A 17,683-nucleotide genomic window follows, 5' to 3' on the forward strand; every position below is an offset into this window, starting at 1 on the left:
TTGTCTCTGAACATTGTGTGGTGGCAGGCAGAGGAGAAAAGCTCAGCAGCGAAAAAGAATCGGTGCCTGATCTTTAAAGAGCTAAATGGCAAAGCTAATAAGCACTTGACTAACAGACATGTCCAGTGACAGGAGAACAGAAAAGAGCAGCGATTTGACCTTTACTCATGAAGATTAGACTGGGGAAGGAAAAGACAAAGAGATGAGAGAGAGGGAAATGACTCCGGTATGAGAGGCCTTACCAAGATTTACTGTGTCCACCCTGACAGATATAATTGAAACAGAAGTGAGGCGATGGCTGATGGTCCCAACACTTTTTGTCACGGCTGTCACTTTAAATCAAAGAGATCTTCCTTGTTTGTTTCTGCCCCTATAGTGTCTGTCGAGGAACCGACTCCTATAAGCCGCCGAGAAATATGGTTAAGCTACAGTTAATGACAGTCAGGAGCTGTACAGTATAATGATGGACAACATAACAGCTCCCCAAAAAGTGAAGCCAAAACATCTCAATGGCCCCCTGGTGGCTGGCTGCAGTATAGGTCATAAATCCCGCCCCCTTCATGTTAGTGGATGGGACATGGGCCAAACTAAAAATTGCACGTCAAATATTTTTTTTCCAAAAGATGGTTTCTGTCATGTTAGGTAGTTCTCATCACAATGATGTATGTTGAAGTGTTCATTTTTCTGATAAGTTTGGTTTCAATTAGTTATTTGATGCTATAAAAAGGGGGTTAGACGTCATGATTGACAGCTGCTCTGAGTGAAGTAGTCGCGGAGCCGGAGGCTTGAGAATTGTACATAGAGTAGGAAAGTCGAGAAGAGATGAAACTTTAACTTTCAATAACTGTGAGTTTGACCACTTGATGCCTAATCCTGATATATACTAGTGTGTTGTCGTGGTTACAGTATGTCATAGCATCATAACCTTCACATGTATGCCACCATGGCTTTGCCGTTGTCATGGTGACACCTGCCCTGTCTGCCTTTCTCCCCTATTCAGCCTCAGATTCCTCCTCCCTTCCCTCCCTTTGCCAGTCACCTGCCCACACCTGAACAACACCTGTGCTTAGTTCCCTCATTAAGTCTCGATATATATATATATATATATATATATACGAGGCCCTTTCACTCTTCCCTCTGTCAGAGGCTGGTATGCACCAATTTGAAAATGTAATTACAGATCCAGCCAACAGAGGCTACAGAAATACCACATTAGAGACCGTTAAAACCATTTTTGGTCGGATTGGGCTGCTTATATTCTCTCAGACGAGTTTGTGATGCCAGAGGAGATTGTTGATAGCATAGTCAACATGAAGCTGAAGGCCCAGTAATCTCCTTTACTGCAAATTCAAGACATTTTTTATTCCATTTCTGTAATTGTCTCTTTGTATCTGTGGATGAAAGAATGTAAACATGATTGTTTTGGGGGGGGGGGGTGTTGTTAAAGCACAATGCGGCATGATAATGTACAATAAATCCAGCTGGTGTTGCAGTGGTGAAATATGATGCTGAACTACAATTCACGTCCTACGAAATCGACCTTTAAGTCCAACACATACACACAATTCCCATTGTCAAATAAGTGATGTTATTATGATAAAATATGATATACAGGGTAAACTTTCAATTTATCTTGGAAGATGAAGGGCCTAATCTGTTTCAAAAAACAAAAAGTATAAGCTAACTTGAGGTGGGTTTACTGCTCTCTTCTTCCCTGATACTTCAGTAATCCACTTCACCTGTAAGGGCTCTGACACCTGAAACCAACTCAATTTGTCTCCCTGTTGTTATCAGAGCAGTACAGGTAGTGTATGTAACAGGTGAGGATAAGAGCCGGTCAGGCTGCACAGCTCTCCTTCTGCTTTACTGTTGAAGGGAAACCAAGCTTGACGTGAGTCCGCTCTGCACAGCAGCTTCACTATAAGGAACAGATGGATGGATAGAGTAAAGAAAGGACTGCTGAATCATTAATAATGCACCGATATTCCACCTGACAGGTACAGAGGACAGACAGGAACATACAAAGAGAGAGACATGAGTAAATTGAAGAGTCAAGCGGAATGGAAAAGGCCGGACAGGCGGAGGAAGAGGCGAGGTAGACGGGTGGCTGAAAGGAATAGAAAAGAGACAGGCAGACTGTTTTTTATATACAGGCCTGGAGTGAGAGCTCATAATTTGCATGAGAATACCAAGCCTGGATGGTAATTTCAGCAGCCTGATAACATGTCAGACGGACAGAGAGCCTAATGGGCCCGATGCAGCAGGAGGCTGGGAGACATCGGATGTCTCCTGCAGGCAAAGTACAACACATTTCCACTCGAGTTCCAAGTGTAACATTGGAGCTTTACAATTAAGTACATACTGAACAGACCACATGTAAATCAATACTTGATTAGTTGGCAATCCATACACACAACCAGAAGAGGTTCCAATTAAAGTTGGATTCCACTTTTAAACCCGTTACAAAGTGATTACTGTGGCGCAATAATTGCTTTTTAAAGTCGATTCCAGCATAATTGCAGCGGCATCGCTGATAATTGTCAATGTTGCCCGACAAAAAGAAAACATCAAGACTGCTATTAACACGTGGCGGGAAGACAGAGCTGGCTAAATGAGTTCTTACAGATGAAAATGTGTCTCGCAGAGGAAGTGAAAATTATGATTACAACAGAACACAGTCTTTAAACGGAAAGAACAGAAGACTATTTAAAAGATTATAATTTAAAACAAGGAGGACAGACAGATGGGGAAGGAAAAGAAATGGAGAGAATAAAAAAGATGCTTGGGGTGAAATTAAAGATAAAAGGGGAAAATGGGAAATCAAAATGAAGAATAAGACAGACTGAGGATCTAAACAGAGCGGTGGGGAGCCCGACATAGTGAGTCAATCATCCTGCTGTTCTCAGTGAAAGAGGCATTCATCTCCAGTCAGCTGCCTGCCTGAGATTTTCAGACAACCCTGGGCCCAGATGTAAAAATGATGTGCGTGCACAAAATATCGAGCGTTCCACCTTTCAAAAGAAACTGCTATGTATAAAAGAGACTATGTGGGCATCTCACAAACACATTTATCACTGCCGAGCTGTGTGTGATAAGCATCTTTTGTGTGTGGCACAAAAGAACCTCAAAGAGGGAATTTGTGGCCTTTTAACAGCTGAAGACTTTGTCTGTTCAGCACGTCATAATCTGTTAAGCACAAAGCTGGCTACGAATTACCGGAGCCAGATGAAGGAAACAACAACTCTGATTCATGTTAAGAAAGATTAAGTAGGAGTGAGTTAACATCTATCAAAAGGATAGAGTGGGCTCATGCATGTGCATGAATGCAGGGAGGAGGCGGTTTCTTGGGTTTCTTTCAATTCTTGGGTGCCGTTTCAATATGTATTGCAATTTTTAAGTATTGCTATTCTACAAGTATTGAGATTGGATATTGCGATTTATTGGGATTTTTGTTAACTTTTTTAACACTAGCCCATAAGAAATAGTTGAATCATACACTTCTTTTAAGTTGGAAAATATCTAAATTAATACATTAAAAATGTTTGATTTTCATGTCCTGATATCAAATATATCAGTCATTGTCAGGCATTATTTATTATATTTATAGAATAAAGAATAAAGACATTTCCCCCACAAATTAGTGGTATTTTATTTTTAATTCATAAGGGACATGTCATTTTTTATGCTTCTGGTGAATATAATCAATCAATCTTATTTATTTATATATATATATATATATATATATATATGTATTTTGTATATACAGTTCCCTTTGTTAACACACGTTGTCACATGCATACTTCCACAAGTGCGTCGCTAGCTCTCCCGTCAGCTCCGTTCTCTTTATCCATCCATGAATGCATCCAGCCGTTTGAATGCATTTAACATAAATGTCAGTATATGGGTGCTCTACAGTTGTAGCGTCGGCCCATTTGACCACAGAGATGAGATCGACAGCCGGCTCGACCGCACAATACAATAAGGTTTCCTGTCCATGACAGAGGTAGCATGTAGCTTTAGCCGTGATGGCTAGCTCTGCTTTTCCTGTCAATGTGTGACACCCAAAGTGTCCTTTACTGGATGTGTAGTGTTTACCACGCTGGATTTAAATGTGAGGATGCAGGTCGTATCCACGTGAACCCTCCGCCGTTTTCTGCTTTGCCATTTCGGCTCACTGCGGTTTGTTTTGGTTGACGGATACGGATATGACGTCACGTTACTCAGACTACAATAATAAAAGCGGTAACTTCCTTCTACCTCCGTATAGACTCAAATGGAGGAAATATATTGATTCTGTCGTTAAAAAAAATATTTCAGAAAATAAATACAAATCGCAATACATAAGTGATCCAATGTTTTTCCAACCCCTAATATTTTTGGTGTCCTGACCTTTTGTCCATTAGTATTAGAGCAGAGAATTAATGCAATAAGTAACTTCTCAGTGATTATTTCCCCACTGCAAAAAAATATGTCTATATTTGAGTCGTTAATGTCTTGAAATATCTAGAAGTCAAAAGGCAACTGGACTCCAATCAGTATCAAGCAAGCAGTTGCCTTCTGACTTAGCACTGAGTACAGTTGAAATAATCCGGTCTGTTTTCTTTTCTAAATTCAAGTCTTTTCAGACTTCTCTTTCTTGATCTTGTGCAGCAACCTGAATTATTGTGTCCTTGTTTCAACATGCAGATGCTCATTTTGAGAAAATTCTTGAAATTGAATGATTTCTCTTTGAAACATACTTCTTTTTTTTTTTTTTAAAGCTGCTGATAACATATCAAGTTAGTGACCTGACTCCTACCATCACCGTTGGTATGATGTTCCCCATGTGAGCGTGTTATGAACATTACACCGACAATGTGCACATTTGACTAATGCATCACTGCCAGTTATCACCATAGCTTTCAATCCAAAATATGTACATGCAATGTACGATATGACAACACAATTCCATAATTTGTTTTTATCAGTGACACCTTTTTAGTCCGTTAGCACCAGCTGCACCAATCCTGCCGAGTCGTATCACACATGTGAAATACACTTCGCTGGCGCAGATAATGAAGAAGTTTAGTCAAATCTAATTAGACATCTTCATCTACACATAGTATTACGCCTCAGCCTCGTTTTATAACACGTCTGAGGAGAAAACAGAAACTGTAAACAACAAAATCAGTCCTCAAGAGATCCATTCCCTGGTTGTACACACACCTCTAAAGTGGTGTAAATGATTGCATTTTAATTACAGTCCATTGTTATGATAGGAAATCGCAGACTATAAAGCCCTTGTACCTGCATTTATCTTGTAGGTGGTATCGCCGGCTCTGATAATCTGTTCATTTAGTGAGCAAATGAACTGAAAGTAAAGCTGCTCCTCTGAGAGCGACTGGAGGAGGCAGAGAGTTAAAGGCAGCAGCAGGAGATGGAAATGAGACGGAGCGTTCATTTATTCATCGATTTCCTCAGCAAACAGCTGGAACCGTGTGGGCTTTGCACCGCTAATACAGCTGGGGAGGAAATGTGACACAAACAACTCTCCTAATCTGCCAACAACTATTTGAAAAAGGAAGTAGTGTAGTGATGGGTGAACCTGTGTTGTGATGCCACCAGCAGTAGCTTCATTACACCCCCACTCGCAATCCCTGCATTTCTGCATATAGACATGATTATTATTAATGAGGGGAGTCTGCGAGTCTTTGAACAGGCAGTCTGAGGCATGTACATCCAATATACCAACTACTGAACGTTTGAAACATATGCTATGTGCTATTTTATGGTGTTAACGACATGACTAGAGGCTCATGTTGAATTTAAAGCAGCATTTGTTGAGTTTTTTGGGCAGCGCAACAACCTGTTAACACACAAATTATTATATTATAAAGTTGATATGATGAATATGTTAACAGTTGCTTATTTACACATCCAGTGGATAAGGAGTAGGGCTGCACAAGTAATCCAAATTTGATCAGAATCACAATATGGCCTACTGCGATTTTCAAATCATAGTATTTGTTAAAATCTCAATGTTAAAGGTGAAATGTGTTTTTTTTAATTAATAATTGTCATGCTACAGAGATGTCTTGGACTACACATCATATTCTACAGACTTAAGAACATCCTTGTTTGATACAGATCCCTGCAAAAATCACACCATAATCATTTTAATATGTTTTTCAATGAAAATGAGAATAATGACGTAAAGATTACCTTTCCTTCTAATATTGCAAATCATATCGCAACTGCAATATCAGTCAAAATAATCAACTAGTCAATTAGTTAGTTAATTAATTAATAAACAATTAGGTATTTTTTGCAGCCCTAATACGGAGTAACTTTAGCATTTATTTGTTTTTGTGTCCACCTGATGAATTTAAGTACAATATTGCTGCTTTAGCTCTGTTTTTGGTCTCCACCAACTCCTGAGGGAAATATTTGTCTCTTTAGCTGTTAAATGCTCCGCTATGCACCACCTAGTCGCTAGAACTTTGTCAGTCTGCTGTTTGGATTTGGGCAGGTAGCATACGGTTAAAACTGAGGCTGAGAGCAGTGAGAGTGAATCAAAACAGTCAATTTGCATGTCTACTTTTTACTACTATACTATACTATACTATACTATACTATACTATATACAGTACTATACTCTACTATACTATATATACTATACTATATTCTACTCTACTACACTATATACTATATATACAGCACTATACTCTACTATACTATATATACTATACTATATTCTACTCTACTACACTATATACTATACTATACAGTACCATACTCTACTATACTATACTATATATACAGTACTATACTCTACTATACTATATTTACAGTACTATACTATACTATAAATACATAACTATACTATATATACTATAATATACTATATTTACTATACTATACTCTACTATACTATATTATACTATATTTACTATATTATACTATACTCTACTCTACTCTACTATACTATACTACTATAAACTAGAACTACCGCCTTGTGGTTGTTTGCCTCCACAAACCAGTCAAGTTGCAGTTTCCTTCAATGTCTGTCCAAAATGTCATCATTTGGTCATTTTATCCTGTTAGACATTTGTGTGAAATTGTTATAATTAGCGTATGAATTCTTGAGTGATGGCAAAAAAACAAGTTTTGTGAGGTCACAGTGACCTTTGACCACCAAAATCAAATCAGTTCATCCTTAAGTCCAAGTGGACATTTTTGCCAAATGTGAAGAAATTCCCTCCAGGCGTTCCTGAGATATCACATTCATGAGAATGGGACAGACGGACAACGTGAAATCAAAACGCCTAGGGCCACGGCTGTCGCCAGCGCGGAGACATTAAAATTCTGATTAGTGCATAACTCATAACATCATAACTCACCAAGAATATGTCCAGTAAAAATAAATACGACTTCATCTTGTTGGACTGTTTTATGGTTGCACTTGGAACTCTGGATCCCTCGCACATCAGTCCATCATGACAGGAATATGGAGATAGAGCGATGCTTTTAAAGAGGGTAGAAGAAGTCCAAAGGTTTGACCATGACTGTTACAGACCCACTGATAACAATGAATTCCTCCTAATCCCTCCTCACCCTGTGTACAGTGCACCATGTGCCTCCAACCACAAAAATACAGACATTCTCCTTGAGTGCACTTTTCCCCCACACTCGATTCACATAGCAGTCAAGAGTCAGTGATGCAACTTCATCATCAAAACAGACGACAATGGAAACAACACATTTGTAATATTCTTGCCATTTTAGATATATATGTTAAAGAGATGACAAAAAGTTCATTAAATATGTTGAGCAGCTTTTCAGAGCCTGGTTGTTGCATGTTGCACATCAGCAGACAAATAGAGCAGATGAGCAGCATTTAGCAACAAAAACAATGTTTGCTTTGTGTCTTGACCATCAAACAAACTGAGGACTGAGCCGTATTCTGCCGGCTCTGCTTCCTTTAGTTTCCCAGGTGGTGAAAATCATTCCGATCCAGATTAAACCCATCTCACCCTCCCAGCTGATTCTGGGCTTTGATGTCGGGATAAAGCAGTGAAGCCCGTTCCCTGCAGAAAGCTCCACAACAAAACATGATCTTCTTCACTTTGTCAAAGCCTCACATCAGCATCCAGCACAGGACTCCCTGCTGGGGTTTTATGTTGGGATAACAGACATCCACATTTATAAACCTTCTATACAAACAGCATCTATAGAGAATAAAGAGGGGCAAAGCAGCTATTGCTTGTTCTCGTTTTATTTTGTCTGGTCTCTTATTGTTATTATTCTGATCCTCTGCCTGCCTCTAAACTAGTCACTGGAGAGCTGTCTGTAAGTGAAGTCTTTGTGAATCCAGTAAAAACTTTGTTAGGTTTTATGCTTTGTGTCCTGAGCTTAGACAAAATATTTCCTGCACTGAGCTCCACTGCAGCTCCTCAGTAATACAGGAATGCCGTTCCCCACTTAGAAAGCATCACATACAGACAAAACGATCCAAGAGGTAGTTTAGATAATCCTTAATCCACATTTAGTTGCATGTGTAATTAACTGAAGCAGTAGAAAGTAGTCCGTCCCTGCCATTCTCAGGAGGGATGACTGTTTCACACACAAAAGGGATCAATCTTTGAAAAAATGTTCAAAGTGCATACGTTTAAAAACAAGCTAAAAAGCAAGACTGAGACTTCATGTTAAAAAAATGTCAGGGTGTCCTGGTGGACTAAGTTCGTAACATATAGTTCCAGTCGGAATTTAACTTGGCATGTTTTTTCTTAGTTTTGTTGCATGTCACACCCCTTTCTCTCCCCCATGTTTCCTGTCTGTCTACACTGTCAGATATTGAATAAAGGCAAAAATGCCCAAAACTTCCCTAATAAAACAGAAACGTTTCAGCAGCATCACAAAGCAAAACTTTCCATTGCAGCATATGTTAAAGTCAGCAAAAAAAGTGACAACAATAAGCAGCATATGAAGTATTATCAAAAACAGACTGGATGCACAGATAATGAAAAAATACCATACTTTTGGCAACTTTCAAAATGGCCACTTCAGGCCCCTTTGACTACTAATATATCACCAGATATAAGAAATATCTGTCATGACTTGTATGGAAAGTGCCACACAGGAATATTGCAAATGATACTAGCCAATTAGTACCTGTTTGAACCTATAAACCAGCTACACTTCAGCCATATTTGCAACATAATTTAGTCTTGTTATGCAAGGCAGATGATGTCCAATATTCAGCCAAATCATGCAATTCCAGTCAAATCCAGTGTTCATCACACATCCTCCAGTCTATAATCCATTCAGTCTTCCTTACCGTCTCTCCTGTTGAGTTTGGCGAAGCCCGGCGCGTGACTGCTGGACAGCTGGGACGAGCTTCTGAAGGACGATGGCGGCAGACTGGACACCAGCGCGCTGTCACACACCTCTGTCAACCAATCACAAAGAGGGAAAAAAAGCACACGGTTAGGGCTTCACATTTATCTAATAATCCAATCTTTTCAAAACTCTGTTGCTCAAAGTGCAAATAAACTGACTAAAGGGAAAAGACTTAGGAAAAGACTAAACAGGGTGTTGTAGACGAAAGAGTTTTCGTTTAACCTCTTAAACCCATACTGGAAGGTGTGGTTCGCCTAGACAGACATACTCAAAACAAATCAAGGATAGCTCCACAACTACCCGGTCTACATGCATGATCTTGGTCTCTATAGATAGATAAGACCTCAGAGAATTCACACCCAGTGTCAGTGACACTGTGACTGTTACTATGCCTGGGTAAGCTGTGAAGAACCAAACGACAAATTTACATTTTTATCCTCTGCGGATAACACCATTATAACAATGATGCCATGCACAGAGATGCCACTGAATTCATTCAGCAACTCCTCGACTACAACTGTGCCAAAGCAGATATAAATAACACAAAGCACATATTCTACAAAGGTTTTAGGCAGGATAGGACCAGGAGGACTCTCCATTGGGCCACATGGATACCCAAAGTGTGCCAAATGGGTTTTCTACCTCTTGAAAGTCAATCTGGCTCTAAAATACTACTGATATCCACTACAGGAGGCTTTGTGCACACAATGCAGCCTTTGGCCATGACATTTACCCTGTGCATCATCACATTCTACCATTGTGCACAGTATAAAATCAATACAAAAACAACTAAATTGTATAATTTTGACTCCAAATTGAGTAGTTTCATCATAATAATGAAATATGATCACTTACTTACACTTACACAAACTTAGATAATAACAAATAAGATCAATAACAATGTAAATAGGATAACAAAACACAATCCGAAGTCAAGTATGTACATTCAATATAAAACGGTCAGAAATATTATTAAGTAAAAATACAATTTCTCGTGCGTTGATTTTGTAACTAAATTATTGAAATCATTGCCAAACAAACATTGTTTGGACAAAATACACTTGGAGTGTTGTTTTAGTCGCGTTAAGGCCTCGTCTTTTAGAAACTATTCTGAAAAAAGAGCTTAGTGCTGAACCACCACAGCAAGGTTTTAAAGGTGGTGTTGTAACACACAGCTCAGCCGAACCCGGTACCAGGTCAAAGAGGTTAAACAAACAAGATGGAAATGCGACAACCTTTTTTGCCTTTTCATGATAATCGATGCAGTTGTTGGGGCAGTGGTGGCCTAAAGGTTAGAGAAGCGAGCTTGGGACCAAAAGGTCGCTGGTTAATTATGGGTAAAAATCATAGAAGTCTAAACTCTTTTCAGAGAGTTCAGAGAGCAGAGGTCAACAGTAAAAACTATGCTGAGGACGTCACAATATCAGATGCAGCTGGAGATTATTATTATTCTCCATCTCTAAATCGGAGAGAAAAACTGTTAACAAGACTCGGTCAAAACCGAGTATATGGCTGGACCGTATTGTCAGTATGTGAATTTGTGGCTTAATTGTTACTCAAATAGTCAGTGGTCATGTCTATAATGTTTTGTGAACAGTTTTTTCCACTTTTTTCTTAATTTTTGATTGAAAGACAACTTAATTAAGCAAATGACAAATATATACTGTATATATATATATGTATATATATATATATACAGTATATATATATATTATACGTTTAAGATATTAGCATGAAATACAGTATGCAAGGTTAAAAGTATTTCAGTTTTTTATTAAAGCATGTGTATCAAAAGCATTCATCATATAAGTGGTGTGTAACAATATATACACACTTCACGAAAGTTTATGTCATCACTGACGTTTTCGAAGAGTGGCTTGCTAGATACAGTCAGTGCAATGGCGCTGTATGTGAACACAGCTTGCCGCCGGGTGACGTTATGAACCCAGACATGATGGCGTTTGGTTTTCTGACATATCTGGGACTTCCACAACATGTACAAAGCAGCAACAGTGGTTATTTCTTCAATGGCTGATGGAGGAAATGGAGGAAAGCGAGGCGAAAATTTGCTTGGAGCTTGGTGTGGATGCACGGTAACACAATACGAAGCATAACATAACGTAACTTAAACGAAACTTAAACAATAGCACATGAACAACAACAGCACTATGTAATGATACATTGAACCGCTGACACGCTCCCCAGAAAACCTAAACACAGAACTGTTCTCCGCCTTTTCATTTTGAAAGAGCATTGACCAATGAGGAAACTCCAATAGTCGGCTGACCAATCCTGTAACTTCATCACTCAATCAGTCAGTCAGTGACAGACTTTTGCGTTTGTAGGGCGTTGCTTTCCACTGGACCATCATGCATTTTCAGCATTCATCCACTGTAGTTTTTTTTTTTTTTTTTTTAAACAAGCATTTTTTTTTTTTAAAGTTATTTTTTGGGGTGATTTTTAAGCATTTTATTGATAGGACAGTGGATAGAGTGTTGGAAAGGGGGAGAGAGAGAAGTGACATGCGGAAAGGACCACAGGCCGGATTCGAACCCTGGTCCACCGCTGCTAGGACTGAGCCTTGGCATTTACATGGGCGCTCGCTCTACCGACTGAGCTAACCAGCCGCCCTCCACTGCAGTTTTAAAAGGATTTCATCATGTAATAGAGTAAGAAGCCGACGCCTTTAAATCACAATCAAAAGTTTTCACAGCTTCCTCATCGTTCCTGTTGAGTCTGTGAATGTGAGCACATGAGGGGAGTCTAATCGTTGAGGAGCAGGTTTAATGTTCCCCAGGTGGAAACAGGTCTTTCAGCTGTAATGGCTCCGTATTAGATGAATGAACAGTGTAATAATGGGGATGAATGGATGTTGTAATCATGTGGTGTTGTGGAGATGAATGGCGTCCTGACTGGCTCATTACAGACTGGATCCTGATGGAGACGAATCAGTGTTGTCAGGAGAAACCTTCACGTTTCACACTTTAACGGCTTATGGATGACTGGCTGCAATAAAAACATCATATATTATACATGATGCAATAATTATGCTTTTAATTGGCTTCTCTTTGCAATCGAACAACAATTAATAATGTTTAGTCCCCCTCCCCACCCAACAATATTCATCTCTTAATTATCTTTAAATAAAAATACATTTAAATATAACAATTTAGGCAAGAATGTACTATGCCTACTGCAGTGGTACACAACTATATCATTTATCATTTGGGAAAACAGTAAATAAACAGTAGAAATGCAGCCTGTAGTGCTATTGTATCCACACATAAATCCACACAGATTCATGAACATCAGCTCAATAAATAGTCACAGCTTTTTTCCTCTGGAGCTCTGAAGTGTAAGCTGAAGCCAAACTAGCGCTGCCTCCATCTAAAGCCTCTCTGTTAATGGATGTTGTTCTCCACCGCTGAGATAAGAGCCAATTACTATGATTCACGCCGCGGTCCGATCACGGCCCACAACTCTGACAACGAGGCTTTAGCTTCGATTACTCTGTCAACATTAGTGTACAGCACTTCATCCCAACAACGGCACCAGGTCTTCATCTGCCTCTCGATATCCCCCACGGCCTGATGATTTCACTTTTTAAATATAATAACACTGCCTTTAAAGAGACACTGATTTCACTACAGTGCTGAATTATTTATCTTGAGTTCGTATTGGCTTAAAAGGCCTACATAGGCTGAACTGTGAAGATGAACTGTGATACAGTTATTACATGAGTCACTGATAGAGCTGCCTTTCTCACACCAGTGGCATTCATAGCACAAGTGTTTCTGAAAAAATACATCTCCCAAAATATCTTACAGTTCAAAGATTTAGGGCATTTTCCCACCTGTAGTTGGTTTGCTCTGGTCTGAATCAGGGACCAGATTGTTACCATGCTGCATATTGCCTCAAGTTTGGTTTGTGTTCAAACGGCAGCATTTACAAGCGGACCAACATTTTGGTGCGCAAAGAAACTGCTCTCTAATTGGTCAGAATTTCCATGCTGGAAAACTCACGGAAGTAAACAAAGAAGAGCAGACTTCCAGAATGCAACAATGGAGGGACAACTACGCCGCTTGATCTTGGCCCTGGTCATCTTTTTTTTTACCTCGTAGCAATTTTTCACTTTAGGCAACAATACAGTTTGAAAATGAGGCGCAGCTGCGACTGGAAAACAATGTATTGATGCACTGGAGTCGCCGAAGGCGCATATCAAGACCTACTGAGGATGGAGGAGGAGGAGGAGGAAGAGGAGAAGGAGGAGGAGGAGGAGGAGGCGTGCATTAACCCTCCTAAACTGTGACATGCTCATCAGCCGAAAATATCAGGTATGCCCGTGGTCCTCAACACAGCCTGACGTTACACCTGTTTAGTACTGATGTGAGTAGCGAGGCCAAGCGTAGGCTCTTTTGTAGTAATGTTGTCTGGTGTTGACCTGCACAGCGCAGCTTGCTACCGGAGCTGGTTTAAGAGCGATTGCTGTGTTCACACCTGCCCAAACGAACTGCACCAAGTGTGTGAATGCTCCAGGGTTCCATTCAACCCAACTAAACAAGGCAGGTGTGAATACGCCCTTAGTTGGCCTGAAGAGGATAAATATATACGTATGTTTACATGAGGGCTGCATGGCGGTGCAGTGGTTAGCACTGTCACCTCACAGCAAGAGGGTTGCAGGTTCAAACCTGGCTTGAGGCCCTTCTGTGTGGAGTTTACATGTTCTCCCCGTGTCAGCATGGGTTTTTTCTCCCCACAATCCAAAGACATGCAGGTTAATTGTTGACTCTAAATGTCCCATAGGTGTGAATGGTTGTCTGTCTCTTTGTGTCAGCCCTGTGATAGTCTGGAGACCTGTCCAGGGTGTACCCCGCCTTCACCCAATGTCAGCTGGGATCGGCTCCAGTCCCCCCGTGACCCTGAATAGGATAAGCGGTTACAGATAATGGATGGATGGATGTTTACATGATGTTTAAACCTGCTTTAATGCGTACATTTTTCGGCCACTTGGGGGGCAGTGCAACAAACTGTAAACACAACCACATATGATCACCTTCTTTAATAACGTCACCTGACTTCCTCCTTTGCTTGCTTCATAATTACTACGGCTGCTATAGCAACCCAGTCGCCAGAAGAAATGTTGCCATTTTACGTCTCTACAAACCTCAGGATACATATCACACTTGCAGAAATGCACAATGCTCCGTGGCTTCCACATGGGAAACGATTGGTTAGGTTTAGGAAACACAACTACTTGGTTAAGGTTAGAAAAAAGATCCCAGGCTGTGTTAAAAGAGTAATATAACTAGCGTAAATAAAAAACAACCGCCCATAGAGGACTTTCGTACGGAACGTTACATAACAAGCGCATCAGCTTCCTGTGTGAAAGTCCTGTGTTTGTTTGACCCATCCAACCCGCTCTTTGTGGACTTTTTTGTTGCTTGTTATACTCGTTATTATACCACGTAACTTTCAATGACGGTCGCTCGTTGTACCTCATCACTTGCTCTGACGGAATGCAAAAAATCGTCAGCATTCAACCTATCCGTGGTTTGCAGTTACGTACAATGCCAACATATATTCTTGGCAACTGGACTGGCTATAGGGTTTTGTCACTTGTTAAACACATGTCATTTCAGGGCCACGACTGATGCTGTCGTTTTCCTTGGGAGGACAATAATGCATCATTTTGGATGAAACACTCGTTTTTGCAGTGACATTTTGTGGCTTTCGTAGGCTTTTATTTGGAAAAAAGATCACTTTGCGAACAAGCTCTGTTAGCAAATCATTAAGGATCTGCCTGCATATTGGAATAAAGAGCCCAACAACACCTGACAACGCATTATGCTGAGCCTTTTCAAGGAACCACAATGACATCAGTACAAAGAAAAAGTTTGTTTGTATTTATTTTTTTGTTTTTACAGTTTTTAGTTGGTTATCATTATATAACTATAATTCAAACATCAATAATATTAAATGAAATTCCCAACCCTATAATTATATTTTGTCTCAGTGTACCAGTGCGGTTGGTAATGCTTTATTGATGTTAAATTGCAACACTTAGAGCCTTTAAAAGGTTTCATATATGCATATGGAGAGTTTTAAAGTCTATGAATATTTAGGCCAGCTGCTTGAAAACATCAGAACGCCTCTGGCTTTGCCTCAGTGACACTGTGGCTCTGAGTAGCTTCTCTTTGATGATGAAATTATCTGGTAGACGGATTTGAAGTCAATTTAGGACCGTTTGTTACAGCAGTTATCCTGATGTACAGTCACATTACACAGACTGAGCTTCACAGTGGCTCTTTATAGTTGCTCTTTAATGTTTCTTTCATTAGTAATAGGGTGGTTTTGAGCTTCATACATACTGTATTTAATTCCACTGTTTTAAATGCGGTCCAGCAACTCAACAGTGATCAGAAAGCCTCCAGCTCTTTGGTCCTCTGAAGCTCCTCCTGATGGTCTTTATCCCTGCAGGCTTTGAGCCGACAGACACTTGTTACTGTGGGTGGTGGGCGAGCCCTCGGCGTTAAAAGCAGGTGAATTACAGTAGTCTGAAGAGGTGAAATGAGAGGGACGGCTCTCCAAGGCCGAGTGCTGTAACCCCCGAGGAGATAATGTGTGGTGAGAGCACAGCCTGGCTGAGGTAACACTCAACAGAGTAATAGAGAGAGAGAGAGAGAGAGAGAGAGAGAGAGACAGAGAGAGAGAGAGAGAGAGAGAGCAGAGCAGTTTAAAAACACCGGGCCAGTTTCCCTCAGCTGAGCTTTGGCATTTAAGGCCCGACATCCCCGACATTGTGACCAGTGGAGCACAAACACAGACGGCTCAGAGGAAAATGGAGCTAAATGTTGAATACCTGCTGGACTCTGCAGCCACTGAACCTCGACACTGACCCGGCTGTGTCGGACAGAGAGCTTCCCTGAATATTAAACCGCTGCATCTTCATCCACGGGACAAACTCGAAAACAAACGCACATCATTTCTCTTTCTGTCAGCCTCAGCGTCTAATGAGTGTAAACTTAGAGGAAAAACAGATCTCTCCTGGCATTTAAATTTTTGACATCCAGATTAACAGAAGAAAAAAGCACCCGATTTGACTGTTATCGGGTCATTAAATAGACATTATCAGTTGTTATAAGTACCATAGATGTAGGTCGGTAGGGGCCTACTATGCCGATTACGTTGTTAAAGTGAAAGTGAAACTTAAAAGCAACACGTTTTAATATGTTGTAAAACTGAACGAAACATCACGTTTTGAACACAAACAAAAAGGCTTCTTTAGGTTTGGGCAACAAAACTACAACTTCTTTAGGTTTAGGCAACAAAACTACAACTTCACTTATTTAGGTTTAGGCAACAAAACTACAACTTCACTTCTTAAGGTTTAGGCAATAAAACTACAACTTATTTAGGTATAGGCCGCAAAACTACAACTTCACTTATTTAGGTTTGGGCACTAAATCTACAACTTTTTTAGGTTTAAGTAACAAAACTACAACTTATTTAGGTTTAAGCAATAAAACTACAACTTTACTTCTTTAGGTTTAGGCATCAAAACTACAACCTATTTAGGTTTAGGCAACAAAACTACAACTTCTTTAGGTTTAGGCAACAACATTTACAACTGCTTTATATTTAGGCAAAACACCCCACTTAATTAAGTTTAGGGAAAAACGTTGTGTTTTGAGTTAAAATAACTAGGAACACAAAGACAACTACACATTGTTTGACACGGGATGCAAACTGTCATAATTGCTACAGTCGCAAGAGGTCGCTTTCATGTTCTTTTTTACCTTCATTCGGTGATCTACCATGTGAATAGATGACAAATCCTACTAGTGGGTTTAGTAGTCCCCTATTGACCCGAATCTATTGGGCTTATAGCAACTGATAACGCCTAGTTAATATCCTGACAACAGTCTCATTGGCTGAAAAAAGTTGCCATTTCTGGAATAAGTAGCATTACTTGAAACCAACAGTAAGGGATTCAAGATGTTATGAGCTATGATACACTAACAGCAGAACAAGAAAACATTTCTATAACAATCCTATTATGGTGACTAAAGCTAGTAAAATGAGAGCTGTTTATAAGATAAGAGCACTTCAGGTGCACTTAGAAGAGGAATATATAGGAGAAGAGGTGATTGAGGACACAGAGGACAGAGAGGTATTTCTTGAATTCTCAGCCTGTAACATAATATACAAAGTGATTCAGCTCTCTTAAAGAAAATCACAATGTTAACTGACATAATACAGGGCCAAAATATGATGCTGTTTCTTCCTCAGGTGAAAAGAAAAAAAA

At 39.9% G+C, this 17,683-nt stretch overlaps 1 protein-coding gene across 1 annotated transcript in view; it reads right to left on the reverse strand.

The window, feature by feature from the left end:
* Positions 1–17,683, reverse strand: part of LOC119498731 (contactin-associated protein-like 4) — a 156,113-nt gene that overhangs the window by 106,781 nt on the left and 31,649 nt on the right. The window contains exon 2 of the mRNA XM_037787780.1: positions 9,317–9,427. Coding sequence (XP_037643708.1) covers positions 9,317–9,427 — 111 coding nt within the window. The remainder of the gene's footprint in view (positions 1–9,316; positions 9,428–17,683) is intronic.

This window comes from Sebastes umbrosus, chromosome 12 (genome assembly GCF_015220745.1).
Source record: "Sebastes umbrosus isolate fSebUmb1 chromosome 12, fSebUmb1.pri, whole genome shotgun sequence".
In the NCBI taxonomy this organism is placed as follows: Eukaryota; Metazoa; Chordata; class Actinopteri; order Perciformes; family Sebastidae; genus Sebastes; species Sebastes umbrosus.